The sequence below is a fragment of the Electrona antarctica genome (assembly GCF_951216825.1).
Source record: "Electrona antarctica genome assembly, chromosome: 7".
Lineage (NCBI taxonomy): Eukaryota > Metazoa > Chordata > Actinopteri > Myctophiformes > Myctophidae > Electrona > Electrona antarctica.
In genome coordinates, this window is record NC_136812.1 from 44,292,644 (window position 1) to 44,320,326 (window position 27,683).

Sequence of the window (27,683 nt, forward strand, 5' to 3'; positions counted from 1 at the left end):
CTTGCTCAAGTGACGTCGAGGGCGTGTGCCTTGGAATCTCGTATCTGAACTGAACGTGCTGCTGCAGTGAATTCCTCACCGTCTCTTTCTGCGTGCGTGGTTGACCGCATGAAGAGGCCCCTGGCTATTGTTGCTCTTATTTTACTTCCACTCTGTCATGAGTGTCATCCAATAGATTCAACAGCCTATAGCTCAGTAAAATCTTCCATACAAATGATCTATATTATATATGATCTTAAAACAAAATAGGCCTACTTTTAAAATCATGACATTTTTGTTTGTTCCATCATTTACAATTTCACATTTATCCTGTAGCCAGACCACGTTCAAAGGTTCAACCCAGATTCGACTCAAACAAGGGTTCAATTAAAAACGATATGTAGGGTTGATATGTAGGTGAATCTTCTAGCCTCCTTAAAAAACGCTGCAATTAGAAACTCGCCCATGTGTATGCATATTTAAATGTTTTGTATTGGGCTGCACCTTCCTTGAGCAGTACCCGAAACTGCCCCCCGTAAAATCTGAATCCCCCCCACCGCCCCCCCTTTTCCCCCTCACTGTATATGTCTCTTTTCCCTTTTTACCTCCTTTATGATGAATTCCTGTTCTGTTCTTTGACTATACAGTAGTGTCTATCTGTACGTATCTAAATGTTTTGATGAATTGAACATGGTGGACCCTCTTGTAAACAAGTGTAATGTTTAATTGGGTCGTCCACTCACAGTTAACAGTCTTTGTATTGAGTTTGTGCTTGAAATGTACTGTAATTCTGCAAACTGTTAATAAATATCAATCAATCACCCATTCTGCAATCTGTTATTACAATTTTCAATCAATCAATCAGCCTATAAGTTCTCTCTTGATTGGATGAAATTGGTATACCACCTGGGGGGGGTGTATACTAGCCTTAAGTGCATACCAGTCATGGTATAGTAGCCTATACAATTGTGTTGCAGGTTTAAACCTGTTCATAGATTTCATAGATAGCTTCAAAGACGTGTTTGACAGCAATAGTGTTGTGTAAATTAATGTTTGTTTACACATCTTTTCTTTTTATAATAAGTTGGATTGCTGTTCATGTGATTTTAAGATATTTACCCACAATACTTGTCCTTTGCCTCTGCTCTTTTCCCTCTACACCAAAAAATAGCCGATCTACAAGCTCAACTCATTGTGAGCTTGTATCTGCTATTTTCTGCAAATGTTCCCCACAAGAATAGACACTAGGGTTTAAGTGCTTCATGTAAAAAACGTTAATAAAGTTCTTATCACACAGACTTAGCAGCCCCCAGTAGGCTATTGAAGACACCCTATGGGTCCGGGGCCCTTAAAAATACTAACAAAACAGATCAAATGGATTTGACCGTCAGCAGCTTAATACTGCAGGGGTTTTTAACTGATTATGCAAGGACCACCACCCTGACTGAGAATCAACCTGGGATCCCCAGGTTGATTGTGTAACTGTGTGTTGGGAGGGGGGGATATGGGCGTGGTGTGGGGGAAATCATCCCTCTATATTAAACTCATGATACTGTTCATTGCAACTTAAGAGCGAGCAGACATGACATTGATATGATTGCATTATTCCTTATGATGACTCAACCATGAGGAAATCAAGTAGTTTCCAATGAGATTATAACTCCCTTTTCTTGATGTCCGACTTCCCATTTACTGACAACATTGACACGTCATCATACATCAAGGGGTAATTTACTACATTGTTTCTCAACTAGTGATCGACAAATAAAATAAAGTATAAATTTTCATTTGCCTACATAATACTTATACTAAATGCATGGTCAGAGACCACCTGTGGTCCACGGACCACCAGTTGAAAACTCCTGTAAAAATGCAAGATGCGATCAACATGACTCATTCAGACATGTAAACCACCACCTCCACCTCCGGCAAAATGTATCAAACAACTGACATCACTAAATGAATCATTGAGATATTCTTGAACCCGGTAGGCTATACAATCTTGGAAAGTAACCTCATTTTGTTCTTGGGATGCAGCAAGGCACAGCATAATTTCACCAATTGCATATTTTCACCATCAATAACAGCAATAATACAAACATGTGACTGTTACCATAATCATCATTGAGGGGTGCTAGCCCCTACTATGCACAGCTTTGTGTGTATGAGCACGGAATGTGCTCAGCTGAGCACGGAATGTGATGTATGATGATGTATGATAACTTCAGTGTCCTCTATGTCCCAACTGGTTGTCAGATCCTGCCATGAGACAGATATGTATGTTTTACCTTGTGGAAAACATACAAGTCTGCTTATTAAAGACGTAGGCCTACTGAAACAATATTGACTATGTAAATGCTGTGATCTCAGTTATGATAGCCTGCTATCAGACATCTGACTCAAATGTCAATATTATTTAGAAGTTAGCAGTAGCTGCAAGATGGTAAAAGGCCAAATGACAGATTCTCTTTAATGTATGAAAAATGTAATTAAAAAGAAAATCTGCAAAGCATTTATAAAATAAATTATATTTCGTTTTTTATGATCTTGCATAGTTGTGCATGGCATTTGCTTCATATTTAACACTCAATTGAGAAACATTGAATTCGCATTAAGTACATCAGAATCTCACTTTATGGCTGCCTAATTTATACTCCTTGGCGATGGTATCGCTCGTCTAAAATGAGTCAATGACTGATTTTCAAGCTCGACAATCTGTTATTTTCAACAAGCGATGCAGTACAAATTAGCCTCAACTCTTCTCTCCATGTGCATGCCTGGAAATAGGCTCAGAAAACCTAACACGATCCCTGAAATCCATTCCATCATTTAAAACCTGGCATCATTTGGAACCTTTTTGTCTCGTTCCGAGTCCCAGCTTTTAAGCAGCAGCTTTGTTAAGATGGAGAAGCAAACATCTCTCATAGGCATTTCGTGTTGAACTATGCATTCCCACACAGAGCAACAAACTCTTCCCAGGGACCATTAACATCTAAAATCCAATATGTTTCCGTTGAGTTCTTTGATCTTCATCCCCTTCGGAATTCTGGAGTCCTAAATGTGTGAATCCCTGTTCTCAGAATCCCACGCTCCTGACCATCTCCACTGGCCCATCTTCAGGCTTCTGTCAGCTGATGAGAATGATGTCGTCATTTTCCGGTACTCTGACAACGTAATTCAAGAACATTTAATGTAGTTACAGCACTTGGATTTTATAATAAATATAAAACATTTATATAATATACTAGCAAATGTTTCAGGGGAATGATCAATTTCAGGAATTCTGACAAATAATTTGGACATAAATGAATTTCTCCATAAGGTTGCCTGAGCATTATCTTTCTCAGTAACACTCTGCTTCACATTTCCACAGTTAAAACACTACTTTTGACCGGGGAGGGGGGGCTGCCCATAATTCGACATGTTAGGTTTAGAGATAGGGTTAGGGTTAGTAATGGGGCCAGTCAGACCAATGGGTTGTCGGAGCAATAATATGGCACAGACCTGGGTCCCTAAACTCTGTCCCTATACACCAAATTTCTTTGCCAAAAATAGCAGATCTACAAGCTCGCAATGTGACGCGTTGTAAGCTTGCAGATCTGCTATTTCTTTACAGGATGTTTGCCCCCAGAATAGGGTTGCTAGGGTTCATGTGGTTAAAACACCCATAAGTCACCCCTAGAATCTATCCAGAACAACCACAGTCTACCATTTCCCTGGGCAATGCTGAACCAGTATTACAAATTGTGTTTAAAAGGGCACATAATTGACAGCAATCCAATCCGGCACTCGAACCAACATCATTAAAGTCACATGCTTATTTAGACTCAACAGTCAACTTGTGTCAAACCCACAGGTTTGACACAAGTATTGTGTAAAAAAGGGCTGAGAAAAACATATATGTGGAGCTGGAAAAGGTCTGGAGTTCTGCATGGTAGCTGTGTGTGTATATGCCATAGAATAATTCCCAGCAGCAAGTACTTTGAAAATGATAGCCTTGTCACAGCGTTCTTGCACACGTTCTCGTTTTTGTGCCGTTTGCTTTTGAGTGGAACTGTAAGTGTACGTGCCTGGTTTACATTAAGATATGACTGAGGTTGTTAGTCATTGTAAGCTGTCCGACCATGCATTCTTTCCCCCTCCCCCCTCGCTTTTATTATTATTATTATTATTTTAGTTTAACTTTCTTCATACTCACAACTGCCATCAACTTTTAAAATCTGCCATAACCACATTTTGTGCTGTTTGGGTGGATTCACTCTAAACTACAGTACAACTCAACTATGGTAAACCAAGTTTTATACGCTCCGTTCCACAAATCACTGTAGCTGTTTAGGGATGTGAATGTACGCCATGATGAACGGATCCGTTTTCAAACAGGATGTAGGATGTCTGAGGTTCCTTCAAATCACTCTCTGGAAGCCAAACCTAACCAACTTTCTCAAAAAGCTCCAACATATACATTAGACATTTTCCTAAACAACCAGGGCCTACACTATATTTACATGTTGCCTTCAAGTACAGTGTAAAAGCACAGTTTAACAATACGTTTTCTTTGCCTCTGTCAAGTCCACTACATTTACAATATGTCACAAATATCATAAACTGGAACTGGTCATACACAACTGTAAAGTGGACAAAATTTGGTAAGAGTGACAATTATTATTTAACAGAAAATTTGTTTTACCCCTCTAACCGTGTTTTATACTTTGAAAATAGCCGATCTACATGTCATAGCTCACAGCATGTCGCAATGCGACACATTGTGCAATCGACAACGTATTAAACCCAACAGCATGGTGAGTCTTCTGTGAAACCTAACCTTCAATTAGTTTTTTTTTAACGATAAGTGAAAGCACTACAATGGAAGGAGACCACTGTAGGAAATAGCTAATTGCATGTAGATTAAATTTCAGTGAATCACATTAACATGTTGACTTAACAGTAATGTTGATCACATTTGAGGGTGCTCAGTAAGTGAAATACTTTCAGGAAATGTAACATGACCGGGACAAAACAATGACAAATTACTGCACTCGCTAAATCTGTGAAACTTGAAGACTGCAAGTCTAATGCGAAGAAGTCGCTTTGGCCTGAAAAAGCCACAAGTCATTTTAAGTTAATCTCCAGGACAGAGGAAAATCCAATTGAGATGTTTGCTTTACACAGTTATTACATAATGGCCCTGTAACTGAGAACACATTTTCCGAAACACATTGACAGCCAAGAAGGAAAAGTAGTCTAGCAGGAACCCATTTGGCTTCAGATTGGAAGCAGAACAGTGCTCATCTGATCAAGGTCTCTGATCACACAAGAAAGACCTCAGATTTACAGCCGCAAATTCTAAACTAATAAGGTCTTACAACTCCATTGAACCACTTCAGCATCATTTTATACTTCGGCTACAAATAGCTGATCTACAAGCTCGCCAGTGCAACCCCTAACCGCAACTATGGGGCGGCGGTGGCTTAGGGGGAGAGTGGCCGGAAGGTAACCGCAAGGTCGCCAGCCTGAACCCGGGCTCCCCCAGAGGCATTGTCGAAAGTGTCCTCGAGCAAGACTCTGAACCCCTAATTGCTCCTGATGTGCTGGTTGGTGCATTGCATGGTTTCTGCCGCCATCGGTGTGTGAATGGGTGAATGTAATGCACAATCTATGTAAAGCGCCTTGGATAAAGGCGCTATATAAATGCACCATTTTATTTAACTATTGACATCGACTTGCTCCATGTATGGTCCATTAAATTTGGGCACAGACAACATTTTTTCTTTTGTCAAAAGACGGGCACAAACCTATTCATTATTAAAATGAACAAGGCAGAGAAGAAGAGCCGTATATGTATTTTTTTCCTGTGATAAATGTGGTGAAACTGCACCTATATCATTCAATAGTCGTACCCCAGTTCCACAGAAAGAGTCACAAAGAGTAGATTGATATACGTCTGAGCATACATCTAACACCAGAGTGAGTGTGACAGTGAACTTCATGTCATCAAGAAAGACCACTGGTACCCATGTTGCAAACAATGCCTGTGACTCCACAAAGCACAAAATGTTTTCTAGCTCATTTGAGCCTCAGTCCCAGTCATGGCCAGTTTATGTGGGAGCCTGCACAGACAGAGGGACCAAACAAGAGGGAGGCAAGCAGGGATAGGGAGGGAGAGAGGGTAGGCTACGCTCTTCCCAGCGCACAGCCTCAGTCTCTCTGTAATCAGTCCATCACTGGGTGTGCCTGCATAGCTGCCACCGCTAATTTCATTGCTCTCAGACCACATAGGGCCTGGCCAAACCACGGCGCGGAGGAAACTCCACTGTACTGTGATCTGCTGCCCACTGATGAAACAGATTGACTCATAGAAAAAGAATGAGCAGAGGGGGACGCGCAGTGAAACGCAGCGCACGCGTTTATGTGTATGTCTGTGTGGAGGAAGGAGGGAGGCATATTAAACAATCAGTTGTCAATTAAGCAAAGTGAGTTTGACACTGTTGAAAAATACTGATGTGTAATGTGTACATACCACTGTGTTACCCTTGTATGTGGTGATGTTGTTGGACAGGGACAGGAAAACAAATTAATAATAATAATAATTAACATACAACAGCTTGGCCTGGGCCGTGGCTAAGCGGTCCAGGCACCTTGGCTGGTAATCCAGTCTGGCAGTGTGCTGCGGGTTCGACTCCCGATCTCGACGGCCTTTGCTGCATGTGGTGCCCCCCATCTCTCTCCCCATTTCCTGTCAGCCTACTGTCTATCCCTCCATAATAAATAATAAAATAAAGGCGAAAGCCACCAAAAAACAAACAAAAAAACATACAACAGCTTGTACTCATTTTAAATCAGTAGCCAGTATATGGGATTTTATCAAGGAAAATGTGTTCAAACATTCCACACCATGATAACAAGGCTACAGTAAGGAATTTACTCACGGTGTAGCAGCACAACTATGCGAAAGGTGAGTAATTGAAATGATGGCTAGCATCACAGTTGTGCGTGTTGGTTGTTTTGCCATCAATATACAGTATATACTGTAAAGGTCCCTGCACACTGGCTGCTTTTTTCGGATTTTTAGTGCCGTTTTTCCGTCGGTTTTCCAAAAAACGCGCCTAGTGTGCAACCACCTTAACTCTTTTCTTAGTAGACAGCTTAATAGAAAATGTATCTCTATCACTAACATTGCTACAGTGCAACTTTACATTACTGTTGTACAAATACAGTAACCTAAAGAAGCAGGGTTGTGACTTGAAAGGACCAACTGGGATAGTCTGGACATAAAATATCTGTATAATGTTCTGCTGTCTCCCCCAAAAAATAATGCTCTTGAGCAAGGCTTTATATACCCATATCCTGCTGCAGACCAGCTCAATTTCCAAATAGAGGACTGTGATTGCTCTGGACAGCTTCCAGGTGTAAACGTGTTTTACTCTGAATGTAAAATAATAAATTAAGTTCACACAACAGCTGCTGCTCCAAAAGTTTAATGTGTAAACAAGCTCAGGGCTTTCGGGGAACCAGCTGTTGTGCAGATTTTATTCTTTAATGTAAATTATTTTGTCCTGCACCAGCGACTATATGGATAACTTTGATAACTATGGATAACTAAAACAGGTCCTATTGAACGCATGCCTAAATAATTTTTTTTAACATAGCTCTAAAACATTTTTAGCGTTATCATAAGATTGCTATAACAGCACCATACCTTCTGCAACAACAGAATGTTGAGTATCCAACATTGATGTCTGTCTGGCTGCCCTCCTCCGCAACAGGAAAATCTTTCTGCTCTAAAAGGAACTTCTGCAGGTCTGTCATTGGGAATCCATTCATCTGGTAATTCTGTCAGCAAAGGTAGAAAAAACAACAACATTTAAAAGCATAATGAAATAAAATTAACTGGGCAAAACCAAATGTCAACCCCCAATTCCGAGATGGATAATGGAGATGAGTCTAGACTCGTCTTCATGTCTACACTTATCATAGTAGAAAGGATACTCACTGGCGTCAATTAACCACTTAAACACTATATACTGTACTTAGTTGACCGGAGTCCCCCAGGGCTCTATACTAGGTCAGCAAGTATTTCCCTCTACAACAAATCTTGCCGAAAATAACCCTTCTACGAGCTCACAATGCATTGTGAGGTTGTAGGTCTGCTATTTTTACCGAATATTTGTCCCAAAATACGGAGGCTAGGTTCAAGTGGTTAAGGTAATTCCAAAGGCCCAGAACTGACTGCAGCCCAAAACTAGAAATGCACTGTCGAGCTGCCAACTTGCGCTTTGCACACAAGTTGGCCATGAATGGCCTACTTGTGTGCGAGCAGAGCACGCAACCTACTGCTGACTCCTGTCAACTTACTGTCCGCCCCTCTTTAAAATATAAAAATCTTAATATAAAAAATAGACGAAAGCCATAAAAAAACTTTTAAAATAAAACTTACACCAATAGAAAACAAAATGATTTCCCTAAAACCGTTTAAAATGAATGAATAGGTTCTTGCACTTAACACATTCCATCCGTAGGACGTTAATGATTATTACACACAACAGCTCTAAGGTATATTAATGACATAGTAAAATGTTGAAAATGAGTGGAATGCCCCTTTAATATAGTTTCCACAAAATGCAATGTGATGCATATAAATATCTATACAAAAGGAAGTTAGCTCACAATCACAAACTTGCACACACACGCACGCACATACACACACACATACATACATACATACATACACACTCAACAGATTTAAACCATAAGTTATAACGGGTAGTAGACTGTGTTGCAAAGGAACAGGAATCAGATGGAGTTATATAGAGATCTAACAGGTCTAGGCAGTTGTAACTCGGAGGGGACAGAGATAGTCTTAAATCCCGCTCCCGAGTTTAGTCTAAGGGGACCGAGACAGCTGGGAAGGAAGGGGACTTGGAGGGGAGCTACAGTAGTAGAAGTGCGTTGAACTCGAATGCTTCCACAGCAAAGCCACTTGCAGCTCCTGAAAAGGGAGTATGCACAGAAGTTTGTGATTGTGAGCTAACTTCTACAGTATTATATTGAAGCCTGGTGTACATAAGCCTGCTTGATACTTTGTAGTATCTTTTTGTATAGATATATATATGCATCACATTGCATTTTGTGGAAACTATACTAAAGGGGCATTCCACTCATTTTCAACATTTTACTATGTCATTAATATACCTTAGAGCTGTTGTTGTGTGTAATAATCATTAACGTCCTACGGATGGAATGTGTTAAAGGTATATTCAGTGATTTCACTTAAAGGAGCATTCAGTGATTTGGGTGATTTGGAAAACCACCCAGTCCGCCCGGTAACAAAATGTGCACATGCACACGCTCTACAGTGGGGGGAAGTGCAACAGGCCAACAGCATGTGCACCAAGGCCCGCCCCCACTCGATCATGATTGGAGGAAGGCCCCACTCATCCTGATTGGATGAAGGCTTTGCCACCCGCCACCAAAACTGAAACTAGGGTTTTTTGACCCCAGGGGCTCACTGGGGACAGGGAGGAACTCCTTATATGGTCAGCACACTCTATAGTAGGGAGGATTATCCAGAAAAAAATAAAAAATAAGTGATATTTGAATTAAGTCAAATCACTGAATATACCTTTAATTCAAATATCACTTATGTTTTCTTGTGTTTTGGATAATCCTCCCTACTATGAAGTGTGCTGACCATATAAGGAGTTCCTCCCTGTCCCCAGTGAGCCCCTGGGGTCAAAAACACTATAGTTTCGGTTTGGGCTTTGGGTGGCAAAGCCTTCATCCAATCAGGATGAGAGGGGCCTTCCTCCACTCATGATCGAGTGGGGCGGCCTTGGTGCACGTGCTGTTGGTCTGTTGTACTTCCCCCCCACTGTAGAGCGTGTACATGTGCACATCTTGTTACCGGGGCGGACCTGGGTTTTTTCCAAATCACCCAAATCACTGAATGCTCCTTTAAGTGCAAGAACCTATTCATTCTCTAAAGTATTTTTTTTAAACAGTTTTAGGGAAATAATTTTATTTTCTATTGGTGTAAGTTATATTTTTTATGACTTTAGTCTATTTTTATATTTTAAAGAGGGGCGGACAGTAAGTTGACAGGAGTCAGAAGTAGGTTGCGTGCTCTGCTCGCGCACAAGTAGGCCATTGATGGCAAACTTGTGTGCGCGCACACACACACACACACACACACACACACACACACACACACACACACACACACACACACACACACACACACACACACACACACACACACACACACACTTTGAAACTTAGATTAGTTACGTCACCAACAATAATGGCACTTTATTATGTCATCAGCCAATCCCTGATCCCATATCTGTCCAGTTTCCCTAAAGTGTTGCTATCATTGTTTTTCTACAAGCTCACAATGGCGTTGTTTGGTTTTAAGTCGGTTATTGGTTCTAAATATTGGTTTCTATATATTTTCGGTTAATTGCCCAGCCTTAGTTTCTGCCTTCACCAACATCATTGAGAACAATAGGGACTTTAAGCAACGACTGTTTTCAGGACGGCTCCGCTAGGTGGAAGTACGGCGGCTATGACGCCGAAAATTGTTAAGCAAACAGCCGTCGGCGACATTGGTTCCCATGGTGACACGTCTATGCAGCATGTGTCAAACATAAACACTAAACACCCCGTTGCGTGTCAGCTAACTTGACGATATTGCTTAATTCTTACATGCACTGGACATGATCAGCAGTGGAAAGAGGAAGGTGCTGGAGCAATCTGTTATTCTAAAACCGTTTTAATAAACATGGTTAATATGACATAAGGTATTAGTGTTATTTCTTCATTCAGAGCATGCCAACACATTACACAGCATAAGAGAGGTGATGGAGCAATCAGTGTAAATGTATGACAGCTATAATTTCAATAAACATGGTTATGACATGGCGTTGTAGACACTACGTGTAAGTGTTGGTTCTGCCGTAGTAGAAAGGGCTGCGACGGCAAGCAGGTTTATGTATCGAGCACTGATCCATTTCCGGTTGCCAGAGCCGACTGCCGTAGCCGTCGTTGCTTAAAGTCCCTAATGACTAACACTGCCTCTGCCGACTACGGACACTCAAACTCACATACTAGTACCTTGATGGTCTCGTAAGCGTCAGTGATGATTGCAATGAAGAGCGACAGCACCATGTAGATGAAGAGGGATATGAAGGAGTAGAGGTAGACACGGCTGAAGACCCACACCAACGTGTTCTTGTCCTTCAGCTGGGCGAAGGTGGTAAACATGTCGTCACCATTCACCAGAGAGAACAGGCACTCGGCCACGCGGCTCAGGCCCTCAAACTGGGAGCGAGGGGTGGGTGGATGAAGATGGATGGATGGATGGTTGGAAGAGAAAAGAGGTGGTGGGATAGGCAAAGGAAGACGGATGGAGATGGTAAGAAAGAAAGAAAAAGAATGACATAAATGAAGGAAAGAGGGAGGTCGAGAAAGAAACATATGTAATTTAAATAGCATGTTATGTAGACAGATGGCAGGTACCTATGATTCTAGATTACCATTTCTATGCATTTGATGTATAACCTTGTGTTAACCTTGCTTATTGTAAGTCGCTCAGTCTGGATTAAGAGCTAAATGCCTACATTTTAGAGAAGGAGGGGGGGACGAGACGAGACGAGAGAGGGAGAACCAAAACCCAGATCGTGACGATGATAAGATCTAAACACAACATCCCGCTCAGACGGTATGGAGGACGTGTGGGATGGCAAGCCCAGGAACATCCTCTGTTTATCCCCGTCAATAAACACACACACACACACACACACACACACACACACACACACACACACACACACACACACACACACACACACACACACACACACACACACACACACACACACACACACACACACACACACACACACACACACACACACACAGCTGGAAACATTCCCTTTCGAAGAGCTCACTTTACAAGGGACTCCCCCCATTCACCACAAAATAATTGTGTCGTGACCACCACAGGACAGACTGTAGTGTTAAGATCCAGTACGCTATCCAGTGCAAAACTGGATAGTTTGTACTACTTGATGCAGCGTGTGGCCAGGCTCGGGGCCAGGCAATTTAAATTATGTCAGCTGTACTGCATGTACTGTATACATGTACTGTATGTTGATATAATGCAATTATGAAATTCATTAAACTTTTCTCGAGGTAATTTACATATTTGATATGATATTTAGGACAAATTATCCAATTGTAGAATTCAGAAGCAAGCTCACTTAAATAACTTCTGAGAAAGTAAGCTTCCCTTAACCCTCATGTGCAGCTGTCTAATGTTTACATGTCTAAAGTGAGCACTATTTACAAATGCAAAATGTGTGTAAGATACAATCAGTGTTTACACTCGTCATCATAACTTTCATATGAATGTCCATACATTATGCACACATGTTTTTTGCATAAACTGGTATCAGACAAAATTTGTCACTTATGTGTTTGGATAATCATTTTAAATGTTATCTTAAAACTCTGGTCGGCCACTGAGCAGTCACATCTCACAGTACAGTGCAGTCAATCTGTCTAAAATCTGTTTCCGTGACCAGTACAGCCTTGTTTGGACTACCACTTGCATTCTGGACTTCCGTAAATAATTTATCTTAACAAGCAAAGACAGATAAAACACCAACATACTTTCCTCCTGATATTTAGCTTTTTAGGGATTCAGGGAGGGTGGTCAGCCTGTTCTAGATTCAAGAGACTGCAATTGTACAGTCAACATGCAGACACTGCCCCATGGTGGCTAAAGATTGCAATGTGAACAAATGTGACAAAATGCAGGCAAGAGTACTACAAGTCATCGCTGGAAAACTCCCCAAAATGATTGTTGGCAAGATTTGAAAGGCCCTGGGCTGAGATTGAGAAAGGCTCTCATATCAATGAGCCAGAATTCCAATTCTATTTGTTCCTCATTTTACAGAATGTAAAATGAGGAACTGTGTACGTTTTATTGGTACTGTATTTATAACCTAAGCTACAGTATACTAGCGCATTATTATTAGTACAATGTATATTACTGTATGATGTTATTTATAAATTAAACTGTCTATTAATAGTCCCATAAACCAGGTACAGTAAGGGTCACTAGACAAGACAATTACTAGACAATGTTCATTCATTTAGTTCAACTGGTTTCTCAGTTTATACCTTTCCATTCGAACACACAATCACTTAGCCTTTCTTCAATCAGGGAAACAGAATTGTTGTTTTTATGATAAAGTACAATTCATTGCAGGCCAGAACAGGTAACATACACAGTACGTTTTTGTACAGTATAGGCTAGACATTTACCTTCATAGCAACACTATGTATTGTACAGTAGTGAATCTACAGCGGGCCTTTGTTGCACAATTGTTCGATATGAAGATGCTTTGGTTATGGTTTTCATAGCAATAAATGTCATCCAGGTCCTCCAACTACAGTAAGTTGTTGATTGTGAGCATGGAAGTTGGACTCTTACAACGCATCTATACTTTATAGCTATGATCTGACTCAAGGTTCAAGGTTTTCTTAATCATTGTGTGTACAGTAGTCTCGTGAGACAAGACTGTTGGCTCACACAATTTTCAAATCCTTCTGTGCTTCGGAAGCGCTGAAAATAAAACGTCTAAAGCATATGCCCCCCACCCACTTTTCACATTTGCAGTCATGTAAATAAATCTTTCTGTAAATCAAATTAGTCGAAGCCTATCTAATTTGCAGCTTAGCAGAAATATTTATATTTCCGTGAATGGAAATGACATACAGATCACAGCTTCCATTCACGACTTTCAGGACGCATAGTTACAGACTCTATGTAGCATTCGTAGATACTCTTTTTAGGTTGCTTATAAATGCTAGTGATCTGAGCAATTTAAACATACTTTCGCTCTCATGACATCAGCTAAACGAGTGATTCTCAAAGTGGGGTCCAGTGGTCCTTGAGCGGGTTTTAAGGGGTACCCAGCTAAATTAAGCGTCATAAATCAGTTGAACCACTTCAACCCAATATACAGCTATTAGAAAATAGTCGCTCTACAAGCTCACAATGCGTCACGGTGTGAGATTAGAATGAACAGTGCCAGTAAGTTACCTTCTCATGGTACGGTCCCAGGACGATCCAGCCACAGAAGGTGTAACCCAAGTAGATCATACCAGCACAGCAGCAGAAGCGCAGCACCTTAGGAAAGGCTGCTTTCATGGTCAGGAGCAGAACCTAGAGGGGCACAGGGATGATTACAAGGATGACAGGACCCTGAAATTTCATTGAAGTTAAGCCAGTTCTAATTCTACATGAAATGTGCACTACACTACAGTACTTGGTCCCTGTTGCTAACCACCACGGTTGTCCTGGGGAGGGTGTAGACCAGTGGTTCTCAACATGTGGTCTATGCAAGGACCCCCAGGGATACTTGGCCCCTTTTCCACCAAAATAACTTTAGTTCTAGTTCTTTATTTTTTATGATGGTTTATAGCACATCTGTATCTTCCAACCTGAATAGTGACATGCCCACTTTGGTTCCCCCTTCAGGGCAAGAAGGAGTATTTTTAGGTTCCAAATCCGAACCAACTGTTAGGTATCTGAACCATTTAATTAATTTAAGGACGGAACTGGTTCAACTCTGGTGAAAGAGGGGCCCTTGAGGGGGATCTAGTGGGTCCATAGTTACATTATTCATAGCTTTGGCTTTGGAGTATTTTACAGTGTAGATCAGATATTTATTTTTTAAATAATCAATCGGGGGTCCATGGCCTAGCATTACAGTGGCTACGATAGGTTCATAGGTAATCCAATAGTGCATAACAAAAATACAAGCCTCCAATGCAGTAGAATTGTGTTTAACACCTGTAAGGTACAACTTCAGAATCAAACCAAATTAATTATCTCATCACAGGTTTATAAGTGTAAAGATGTGGGTGAATTTTTTTTTGTGTACTAGTTCCATAATTTTTGTCGTTTTCAGAAAGATATACAAATAAATTAGTCTGAGGTCTTTTGTGAAGAAACTGAGCTTTTTTTTTTATCATTCATAAGTATATGATTATACTGTAATTAACTTTCCCCATTTCCTTATATCAACAGAAAAGGTAGATGGACTTACATTGTACTTTTCGAAATAACCTAGGTACCGGATGACACCAACCCACACCATCAATGTAGATGTTCCAAGGAAGATGCTACACACGTCATAGCTGGTAAGACTCTGTAAGAGAGGACAGCAGGAAATAGAATAGTCTTTATGACCAACACATGGATGTTTACTTATAGCATCAGTATCTCAGATTAAAAACAGACAATGAAACTACCCAATCAAAAGAAAACATAAAAGACAAGTTCCTTCACAACCAAGTTCATTCAAGTACACAATTATTTAAAAATTAAGTGCAAGCTCTGCTGGGAAATTAGTGACTGAATGAATCACACAAAGTGGGAGAGAATTCACACAGACCTCAAGTTTGTTCTTCATTCTGTGTGTTCTTACTTACCCTGATTATAGCAAAATACCCTTTGTTTCAACATTTTATGTACGAATATTTAAGTAGATTTAGGCTGATCAATCAACTTGAACTCTCTGAACTAATATAATCTACAAATAAAAATGTAACCTGATAAGACAGTTCAGTGCCAAAAACAATGTCTCAATGGGGAATAAATGACAACTAAAATAACGATCTGAATAATTGCCACAACCTTGAGCATACAGACTGACAATGGCTTCATTCATAGACCGCTTCTGTCAGGGGAGAGTACATATTATGAAGGGAGTTAATTTTCTTTCTGTCAAATTTACGGTAAATGCTTAACACAAGGGTTATAAAGCATGGTCAGAGAAGTCACACTCAGGTTAAAGTAAACATCTTCCTTTTTACACAATGTCTCCATTCAGGCCTCTTGCTCCAAAGTCCATCAGCTGCTGACGAGCTGTTTAATAACTTTTTTTTTGCATGCATGCATTATCAGAAGCTATTAATGGAGAGAGCCAAGCAGTTTGTTACTATTTTTGACAGCATGTGTTGATTCTTTATAACAAAATAGTCTATTTCAATTTAAAAGCTATGGATGAAGCAGAATGAAAGAGACCACGAAATGGTTTGCTTTCCAGTAAATGTTAGTTTCGGGCAGGGTGGGGTTTCCCATCGGCTAAGTGTGACATAAGAGTGAATACAGTCAATGGAGTGATTGATACCTTTGCCTGTATTTCCATTTTCAAGATGGATCCCACAATGGCCAAGAGGTCACTGAAAATGATCAGCAGGTACCAGCAATTTAAGAACTCCCTCTGGTCATCTTCACACACTTTACGATTGTAGTTCTCATTGAGGAATCTGGAGAATCTCTGCAATTAATTCATACATCCATTCATGACATTGATACAATTCAATCGCTGTAAAAAAAATAAAACATTAAGCTCATTGAATAAGATCATAAATTATTGGAAGAGTTATAGAGAGAAGAGTTATAAACCATTATCTACTTGGCACACTGCTAAGTACATGAATGTGTAGTAACCGCTTGATAAATTTGAGGCATATCAGTAGCGGATAAGATATACTGTAATAGTGTGAACTCAAGCTACCTCTGGTTACTGTAAGTCAGGGGTGACATGCATGAAGAGCCTCGGGTCAGATTCAAAACCCAGGCCAACTGTGGGACGGACAATACATATAGTATTGTATACAATAGAGGGTATGCACGTGACATCATCATCATACCCGGAAGTTATGCGGGAACGTGCCAACGTGCCTACTGAGTGGCAAAGCACTACTTTCTGGCCTTGACAGCCCATACATCCAAACAGAAAAGTCCTATCTGATTGCATTAGACGATGTTAAGCAACGTTAAACTCACCTTTCCACTCACTTTGCCACTCGATTTCCCATTCACTTTATGCATGCACATACCCTCTATACTATATTGTATTTATGTGGTATGCAACGTTCAGAGACCAGACCAGAGCCACACACTCGGGAATCATTTGATTAGTTGATTTGACCCCCCGATCCAACCCATTGATGCTGAGTGCCAAGCAGGGAGGCATTGGGTATGACCCAGGCTGGGGATCGAACCCCGACCTCCCAGTTTCAGGGCGGACACTCTAACCACAAGGCCACTGTCTGCCAGGTGCAAACAATATAGCTCAAGAGGCCAGACCAATAGGCCAGAGGAGTGTTCAGAGCCAGGTAACGGTTGTGTTAGAATTGTGGAGTCCAGCAGAGATCATTTGTATGAATGATGGTTATTACAAACAGACAGGTAAAGACCACCCACCTGGAGTAATCTGACAGCCAGGACAATGGAGCGCGTGCAGAGGATGGCTGACGTAATGCACACCAGAATGATGAAACCATCGAACACCAGGAGGTAGTGTGTGTTCTTCTGGGCTGCAACAGAGTTGGGGCGAGAGGTTTCTTTTTTTCTCTTCTTTTTTTCCATCTCTTACATAACTTAACTCTCTCCCATTACTGATAACCATATGCTGGTGAGACAACGCCTCAATAACAGTGTGCAGTGTCTCAGCAGACTCAGCTCTGTTTCAGCTCACTGTCATTTTTGTTTAGACTGAAAGAACCACACAGTTATGAGTCAATAATTATTTCTCATCTGCATTGGGCAGAAGACAACACAAGTACTAGCAATATTCACAAAGACAATTATAATCACACACACACACACACACACACACACACACACACACACACACACACACACACACACACACACACACACACACACACACACACACACACACACACACACACACACACACACACACACACACACACACACACACACACACACACACACACACACACACACACACACACACACACACACACACACCTTACCTGTCCCTGATATCTTCCAGTCTCTGCATGCATTGCTTATGGAGTCTGTATCAAGGGAGATTTTCACCATTCCACTGTGACACCGATTGTCAAATGTTATCTATAGATAGAAGGGAAACGTGTTTTAAGTTGACTGAACAAAGGAAATAATGTGACTTCTACTAATGTGTAAATATGACTATGTAGATCATTTGTTTGTTTTTATTGATTTCCCATTGCCACTACCACTGCTTCTTCCCTTTCTCTTATAAATAACAAAAACGATGGAGCTTGGCACAAAAACTAATTTCACCCACTGTTTTACACCTGTAAACCTGTGTTGTGACAATACATTTGATTCAGCAAGATTATTATGAAAATGTATTAATATAATGTACATTTACAGTTGTGTGTAGTGTACAAATGATCAAGAGCACAAAGTGAAACTCCTAGTGTAAATGGATCCATTTGCGTAATTTAATTTACGCATACCCTTTTCCGTATAATCACTGTCGGTTTTACTGTGTATGTATTTATTTTTGCTTTATTTGCACAACTGAAGGTGTCTTCCGTCTCAAAGTCACAATAAAGGATCATTACTTTAACCAGGATGTCTCTTGGTTAGTCTATTTCATGAAATAATCAGATGTTCCTGCTATTTTGTAGACAAACACAATGTGTGAATGTTTGAACCGTACCGTGACGTAGAAGGAGTAGCAGTCGGGTAACTCTCGCGAACGAACTGTCTGTAAATTAATTCCTTTCAGTTGAAATGTTATTTCGACATCCACAAGCCTGAATGATGAGGAAGGACATGTCAGTGAATAATGACATAGCTGGTGTTAATAAGATGGAGTAAACAAAAAAGGATGTTACTGTGTACTGATGGAATTATAGTGTACCTATAAAAGTCCAGATCAAAAAACGATGAATTCTGGCTTCTCCATTGGTTTACAGTCTTTGGATTGAATGACATACAAGCTGTGAGGAAGAAATCAAATGGTCTAGATCTAGATCAGTGGTTCCCAAACTTCAGGTTGAGACCCAAAAGAGACATTACATTTGCCCGGGACCCAAACTAGTTAAAACAGCTTTTTTCACTACTTATTATTATTTATTATTATTATTCTTATTTTTATTTATGGAATTTCTTAAATGTATTTTTGTTTTAAAAAGTATACAATTCTTTAACATTTTATCTATTTAAAAATATATCTTTTTTTAATTTATTTTGAGCGGTCCACACTCCACACCGCTCCTTTAAATGGCTGTGTGTCCCTGTCTGTCTGTGCCTATGTCTGTCTGTTTAGAGTATGACCTATTGACCCCTGCAGATGGCGTGCCATTCACACTAGGCACTCACCCATTGACCACTGCAGCACACACACACACACACACACACACACACACACACACACACACACACACACACACACACACACACACACACACACACACACACACACACACACACACACACACACACACACACACACACACACACACACACACACACACTACACCACTCAGTTCACACAGGTGTGATTTTTTTGAATGTAGGAAAATAAAATGGGACTCGAGTCGTCTCGTAACCCATAATAATTGGTCCGTCACCCACAAATGGGTCCTGATTCCCGACCCACTGTTTGGGAAACAGCTTATTTTTTTTTTGTGGCACCACTCAGTTCACACGGGTGTGATTTTTCTTTAATTGCTAGAATCTGTCATTTTTAGGGCTCAACTGTTTGAGACCTTGTGATTTTATAGTTGTACATTAAAGCAGTTTCTCCACTTAATCTTCATATAACTGGTCCTCACTACTAAAAGTGTCTCATGGTAGGGCTGTCGGCAGTTCAGAAACCCGTCCACCAGTGACATCATCAATGGGGAATCCAAGCTAATAGAAACTGCAGGCTTTCCATTCCTGAAAAGTTGCAATGCGAGAATGGAAGCCATCGTTCTCACGATAATACAAATCTAAACAGATTAAAAAAACATCTTGTTTTAAAAACAATCTGCCTAACGATGAACAGCTGCAGAGTCACACATAGCTGTGCATAGGAGACAGTGTTCTCACCTCTCAATACAATATTTTTAATTTACCACTTAAACCCTATACCCCCGGACTCTATACTAGATCCTCTAGTATTTCCAACTACACCAAATGTTAGTGATCTACAAGCTCAGTTAGCCCACTACCCGTTGAGGAGTTGTGAGCTTGTAGATCTGCAATTTTCCCCCGATTATTAGCTCCAGAATAGAGATGCTATGGTTCAAGTAGTTCAATTATCAGTCTGCTTAGCCGTTGTTGTTTTGACTCTTGTGTTATACTGTGGATTGGTTGTAATGGTGGCATGTTATGGATTTAGCTTCTGTATCAGTTCAGTCAGTCTGCATAATTAAGTCTTGAATATGAAGCATCATGTATGTTTATACAGCATATTCTAATTCCATATACAGTATGTTTTGTTTTTTTCTTTTGTGGCTTTTGCCTTTATTTTTTATGGAGGGACAGACAGTAGGCTGACAGGAAATGGGGAGAGAGATGGGGGGAAGACATGCAGTAAAGGCCGTCGGGATCGGGAGTCGAACCCACGGCACACTGCCAGACTGGATTACCAGCCAAGGTGCCTGGACCACTGAGCCATGGCCCAGGCTAGTATGTTTTTTTTAAACACTGTATATCAATACTAGCACAAAGAAAAAGAAAAAAAAATCTAAGTAATGAATTAAATAAACACTTTCATATAATGCGTATTGTAGAAAAATGGCAACAAATTGTCCAGCAATCTTAATGCAACTATGAATAGTGTACACTACAGAATTAAAAGTACCGTAAACACAAACACTGATGTTTTCCCTCACCCTTCTCCAGCTCGGCATCAATGTCATAGGTCTCATCAGATGGTTCTACGCTGCCTCTCTTGTAGAATTGCTTACAGATGACAAGAGGAAGAAATCTCCCCTCCTCATCCTCAGCATAGCTGATAGGGCCAACAGTCAGACGACCCAGCTGGCTGTACTGTAAGCAATGGAAGACACAGAAAACACAACATTCACGGATGACTTGTCATAAAGACGGAAAAATCTATTATCATGTCACACACACACAAGAAAAAAGAAAACTGGCACATCCGCTGGACGGCAGGTGCACTACTTCTATTTAAATAATAGAAGTTTGCACACCGTGACATTGCAAAAGCTCCCAGTCAAGGCTTTATTATCGATAAAGCCTTCCAGTCAAGGCTTTATTATAGATTAACGTTTTGACACAGTCTTCTTCACACAAATGTGTGTAGTTAAGTATTAATATTTTGTGCATAGCTTTCCTTACTGTATGGCTCTACAGTTAACGCTAAAATCCGGGAATTATTTTAATGAATAAATGTTATTTTAACCTAACCATTATATGAATGGTAAACATAACTATATAACTTTAGTGGTTGAAGGTGGTCTCCCTACTCTTCCATTGAGAAATGTAGACCCTGGTGTGCGGTAGGACCAAGCCCCCAGAGCGGCTGGCCAACGTTGAAGCCGGCGAGCCCTACTGGTCAAAGCTGGAACTGCAGACGGGTGTCTGGGGTTTAACATGGAGCGCTCGTTAGCACTTCCACATTTTGCCAACCAAATGTTGGTTGGCAAATCGAAAAAAATGTGGAAGTAGAGCGTTCTTCCGGGTCCTTCAAACGCCACTGAGCAACTTCCATTGAAATGAACAGTGGAGGCGAGGGTGTCTGGTCTCAATAAAGATATTTGAAGCAGACGGCACATTGGATTGTTGGACACTAGATGTGCTGCCATCTTATTGTAGTTTGGACATTGTTGCAATTATCCATCGTTAGATGTAGACAATGGATATAGCTACAACTAATGGATTGTACAGAATCTTTAAAGTAACATGCTGGAATTTGCTGTGTACCGAACTTCAATAGGCAGTTATGCAATGACTGCAAGCGCAACAAATACAAAGCTCAAAATCCTGGGGAAGAGGAGGATGAACTGATTAGACTGGGGTTATTATGAAACATAATGATAACAGAAACAAACAAGACAGGATCTTAATAGCGGAAACAAAACAAAAAGAAAGAAAAGCCAGAAGGTGATTCCCGTTCGGAACGGGGGTAGATGTTTAGTTTCCCATAAAAGAGGAAGAAAGAGTGTGGGAGTGTGTGTGTGGGTGTGTTCCCATAAAAGAGGAAGAAAGAGTGTGGGAGTGTATGTGTGTGTGGGTGTGTGTGTGTGTGTGTGTCAATGGTGGGGATACGTCTCGTGATGGACTTGCCTGGTCCATGACATAATAGAGACTGTCATAAACGCGTTGTTGGCTGTAGACAGACACGCAGTAGTCATCCTCATCAACTCCACTGTAGTCCTTCAGAAATAGGTTCTTGAGGGCTATGGTGTTCTCTTCCTTGTATGACACAACCAGCTGGTTGTTGAGGCCAAACAGGATGAGCTGTAATTGAAAAAAATAAAACACACACACACAACAGAGATCAAATATTTAGATCAGCTAATGATGACCGAAACACTCGCCCCAAACACACTGGCTCACTTTTTTCTGCGGACCACTTGCCCACAGCAGTTAGTTTTGACTGAGGTTACGTTTAGGAATAGCCTACCTTGTGGCGACCGTTCCGAGGTCGCCGAATTAGACCCGGGGCGAGCGTGTTTTTGAGTGAGCATTGTTGTATTCTTAATCATTCATTATTTAAATTACACTGTATCACTGTATCAATTAATCCTTTAGATGTCGAACGTTGAAGTTAATGTTTTGACAAGACTGTTGTCTGGATTAGGAGCTGGGCTGATACCGTTCCTCACCCAGGAATCAGCCCAGCTCCTAATCCAGACAACAGTCTTGTCAAAAATTGACTATTGTAACTCCCTCCTCACTGGCCTACCGGCATGTGCACTTAAGCCTCTCCAACTGATCCAAAATGCCGCAGCTCGCTTGGTCTTCAACCAGCCAAAATTCTCACATGTCTCCCCCCTGCTCCGCTCCCTGCACTGGCTCCCAGTCGCTGCCCGCACAGAATACAAAACTCTGATGCTGGCATTTAAAGCAACCAAAGGTATGGCTCCCCCATATCTTGCAAGCATGATTGAACCCTACAAACCCTCCCGCGCACTCAGATATGCCAACGCAGGAAAGCTGGAAGTACCCTCACTAAAAACGCCGGGACAACGCTCCACACGTCCCAAACTCTTCTCCCTTCTGGCCCCAAAACTGTGGAATGCACTTCCCGTTGCAATCAGAACTGCAGCATCACTCCCGATCTTCCGCCGTAGTTTGAAAACCCACCTTTTCAGACTCCACCATGGCCCATAGCACTTACCCTACCCCCTTAGACAGCACTTTTTAGACTTAGATAGCATTTGAAACAGACTTATGTCATGTAGACAGCACAAAAGCATAGTATAATATATATGTATAGCTTATATGTATAGTGTCATTATATATAGATATGTTCTAGTTACGTTCTTAGCTTACGCATGTTTCTTGATAAATGCTTTTTATATATGTGATGTATTCCCATGCTTTTTGTTCTTGCTTAATGTAAGTCGCTCTGGATTAAGAGCGTCTGCTAAATGCCTAAATTGTAAATTGGAGTTAGTGGGGATACATGCCTCTCAGCGCCCAATGTGGGATCAGTAGAGGTCGCCCCGTACAATGCGCATCATGCATGTGCAGGAGTCGGTTTGTGCTGTTTTTTTTCTGTTTTATTCAGTGATTTTGGCCTATCCTCGTCCTCCCAACAATAAGCTTTTGCTTCAACATCTGACACCACATTGAAAAGGTGTCATAGTTACATAGGTAGTTTAGTTACAGTTTCACAAAAGGTCTTATTATATTATGAAAGTCATATGCCTCTCTTAGCTCTTTGAGTGGTAGGTATTATTCAATTAGCACTTACCCTACCCCCTTAGATAGCACTTTTTGTAGACTGAGATAGCATTTGATACAGACTTATAGCATGTTATGTAGACAGCACTATAATTACATTATATGTAGTCATAGCACTTCATAGTACATATGTATAGCATAGTATAGTATATATGTATAGTTTATATATATAGTTTCATTATATAGATATTCCACTGTTACGTTCTTAATTTACGCATGTTTCATGATAACTACTTTGTATACATGTGATGTATTGCCATGTTTTTTGTTCTTGCTTAATGTAAGTCGCTCTGCTAAATGCCTAAATTGTAAATTGTAAATGTTGTCCTTATCCTATTTTTAAAGCTGCCATTGGAGTGAAATAATTTGTTATAGGCTGCTGACACAGATTATTATTCATGTAAAGTCTTCAACAATGCGTATTGTTTGAGACTACAAATGGTCTTGCTTACTTGTGTGGTGATCATAACAATTTTCAGAATTTGCACTCCCAGTTTCCAGGGTTTTTGTCCTCTGGCCTTGTACTTTTCACAGGGACTCATGAAGTAGTACCTCAGGTCATCTCTCAGGGTAGCTTCTTTCATTAGGCTTGAGTCTTGAGTCATTGTAGAGCTAAACACAAAGGTTAAACAATAAACACCCAATAAAACACACACACACACACACACACACACACACACACACACACACACACACACACACACACACTTAAATGCTAGAGCCTAGATTAAAAAAATACGGAAGAACAACTTGTTCCCAATCCAAGTTGTCAATCCAAGTTGTTCCAAACTGGTGCTGTGTTTTCTTGAGTTCAGTTCAATATAAACACTGCAGCCTTGTCGTGTTTTTTTGACATGCTGTTCTATGAATTACAGCACATTCAGCACCAACGTGAGAGAAGTGAAACCATCCATAATGATCCGTTTATTAGAATGTATTTCAACACCAGATGTGTTTCCTGTGCAGTGGGCCTACAATAAATTAGCCTTTGACAAGAAGAAGTCCATGTGCTGACTGAGTATGTACACACTGACTGCATTCATGTAACCGCAAGTCCAAGGTTAGTGCGTTGAACTCAAAATATTTGCTCAAGTCGTACCAGAACTCTCACTGTAGCTCAGCCTATATGTCTCAATAAACACGTTTTATATAATATATATCTTGTTATACAACTTTTAACTTCAACGAAAGAAATGATGTTTTTCCAAGTATTTTGCCTACTTTACTTTAGACTAATGCCTACTCTGTCAGGCATAGCACGACATTTAAATAAAACGTCAAAAGTTTAGACTGTTTTTAAATATGGGGGGAATATAGACCTACCGGTATATCAAAAATATATTTTAATATTAGGTAAATTTATTAGCGCATGCAGTCAACATTCACGGAAGAATAAAATGTCTTACCCAATTGAGTCGCTCCTGTCTAGGTATCGAACCAGCAATTCCATTATATATGACAGAGATTATATTTCCATACGGTTATAAGCTAATAATCAGTTACAGTACAGTAGGCTACAGTTTAGCAGCCGCAGCTGGTACGTCAGGTCCATGGACTGCCTGTGAGAGTGTGACCACTGACCACGCAACGTTCCAATGATGGGCCAATCAGGAAATTACTTTCAGGCGGTGCAAATATGAAGCGCCCAAGATAGTGGGTTGGTTCCTTGTATTACTCTATGGTTGGTTCCCCCCTGGTTCTCTGAAGCAGGAGTCAAACTGATTTTTTTTGCCCCACGCCACGCACACACAACTTCTACTTTTACTTTCGTCGAGTGGTGCAAGTTATCTGTGTGGCTGTCAGGCGGTGTCCCTGACTGTGTCCCTGTGTCCAAGCACGAAAATAGCGTTTGTTCACCACCAAGTGTCACTGTTGCACAGCCTAACACACAGACACAGACATACAGACCAGGGAGGTGGGCTTGTACAGTACAGTACAGTACAGTACAGTACAGTACAGTACAGTACAGTACAGTACAGTACAGTACAGTACAGTACAGTACCACTCACTTCAGACTTTTATTATTATTATTATGAATAATAATAATAATAATAATAATAATAATAATACAATGTTTCTTTCTTATTGTTATTATTATTATTATTAATACAATATGTTTCTTTCTTTCTTCAATATGTTTCATTCTCATTTTTTTAAGGGTCCAATCACAGCCTATAGCCGGGGGGCCACAGGCCCAAAAGCTCAACGGTTAAGGATTAACCTGTGATGTCTATTCCCTTGGTCATTAAGGTCTGCAGAATGAGAGGTCTGCTCTGCCGGAAACATCGCGAAAAAAAGTTATGGCCATTTTTGTATACCACACCATAGACAACCAAAATAAAATTTCATCATCACTTTAAGTAGCATGTGACATGTCAAACTAGGGGCTTTTCATGATTCTGTATCCATTCCAAGCATTAGTTTTGCCCGAAAAACACTCCTTGGCCTAAAAACCAAAACGGCGATATGTGGAGTGGATCAGTGGATATGGCCAAATTTAGCCCAAGGAGTGTTCTGTAACAGCCAGGGGGCTCCCCATCTCTCCAGCTCTTAAGTAAACAAAACATATATTTTCAGTTGAGTTGAGTTCCCATTCCCAAATTCATCCAATCAGGACTCGAGACGAGTCGAGAGAGAACGCATACAGGATAACAGGAATAACAGGATACAGGATAAACAATCTCTCTGAAATGTGTAACCCCACCTTAAAATGTAGCCTATTGGAGACTGAGAGATGGGGAGACCCCCAGCCTATTGGAGACTGAGAGATGGGGAGACCCCCAGCCTATTGGAGACTGAGAGATGGGGAGACCCCCAGCCGCATCAACACAGTCGACTACGTCCATTTTATTATAAAACGTATACTCCATTACATTTAGGCCTATCTAAATAAGATTGTCAGAGATTTAGTGTGACAAGGAGTGGACTACAAGTATATTAGACCCCTGTCAAGCATATAGTAATATTAATGTAGGACTTAGTAATGGAATATTTTCACAGTGTTTTATTGTTGCTTTTAAGAATCGGGGTACACTCATAATCGTAGGTCTATAGCCTATGCGTTCTCACAGAAATGGCAATGAGTCGCCCAGTAATAACCTAAACCAGTGGTAAAACGTTTTAGACTCCCAAACTCTGAGAGTGTACACATGTGTAAATGTAACAAATGGTCCTGTAGAATCAATTTGGTTCCATTTGTACAGTACACTGAGTTAGAACCCCCTCAAGTAAACCTGAGGGTCCCTGGAACCCATTTTGACAACCACTAACTTTAACAGTAAGTTTAAGTATTAAGGCACATAATGGTTAAGTCTTTTTTTCCAAAGCACAGGAGTGTAGAGGGACTCACCTATTTCTTTCACCCATATTCTCACCTTGGCTCATGGTTCAAAACCTTCCAGTTCAACACAGCCACTTTTCTAACATTTTAAATGTGTTTTATTTTATAAACTCTAATTGTAAATGTTTTCTGTTTCCTTCTGTGTTGTAAATAGACTAGAATGTGTACGTCTTTCCATACCTGGAGCAATTGTTGAAGGCAGCATAATCCTCAGTGGGGTTTCTCAATTTAGCATTGGAGCTGGGCGTTCCTGTTTTTGTCACAGACAATAGTTCATGTCTCTTTGTTGACACAACATGCTAACATTTCACATGTTGCTCCATATAGTACTCTTCCATCCTCAGGAGGCTTCCAGCCACAGTAGTCCCCAATAAGATAAGATAAACCGTTATTGATCCCCGGGGGGGAATTCAAGTTTCATAGCAGCAAAGCAGTGACACACATGAACAGGTGAGAATCAAGGTCAAGAGCAAATTAGACACAGTTATGCATTGTGTCTGTGAATGGCTAGATTTTAACATACAATAGAAGCATAACATTGTATTCAGAGTATGACACCAGTTAACGTATGAATACAGTCAATACAGTATGACTTGACTATACAGTGTATATCTA

At 40.6% G+C, this 27,683-nt stretch overlaps 1 protein-coding gene across 3 annotated transcripts; it reads right to left on the reverse strand.

Moving 5' to 3' along the window:
- Nucleotides 1-1,966: 1,966 nt before the first annotated feature.
- On the reverse strand, nucleotides 1,967-27,149 carry mcoln2 (mucolipin TRP cation channel 2). Of its 3 annotated transcripts, none has more exons than XM_079506097.1 (14): nucleotides 27,078-27,149; nucleotides 24,181-24,340; nucleotides 22,103-22,276; nucleotides 20,686-20,842; nucleotides 18,723-18,801; nucleotides 18,519-18,615; nucleotides 17,842-17,941; nucleotides 17,264-17,376; nucleotides 16,182-16,331; nucleotides 15,096-15,197; nucleotides 14,087-14,209; nucleotides 11,089-11,295; nucleotides 7,676-7,809; nucleotides 1,971-3,143 (listed from the first exon to the last, which is right to left on the reverse strand). In XM_079506097.1, exons 1-14 carry the CDS (start codon nucleotides 27,110-27,112, stop codon nucleotides 3,107-3,109), a joined length of 1,668 nt encoding a protein of 555 aa, XP_079362223.1. In that variant the 5' UTR covers nucleotides 27,113-27,149; the 3' UTR covers nucleotides 1,971-3,106. The 3 variants fall into 3 exon arrangements, with proteins under 3 accessions (XP_079362224.1, XP_079362223.1, XP_079362222.1); XM_079506096.1 differs by lacking the exon at nucleotides 27,078-27,149 and adding an exon at nucleotides 25,135-25,343 and having other exon boundaries at nucleotides 1,973-3,143; XM_079506098.1 differs by lacking the exons at nucleotides 11,089-11,295; nucleotides 27,078-27,149 and adding an exon at nucleotides 25,135-25,344 and having other exon boundaries at nucleotides 1,967-3,143.
- Nucleotides 27,150-27,683: the final 534 nt, after the last annotated feature.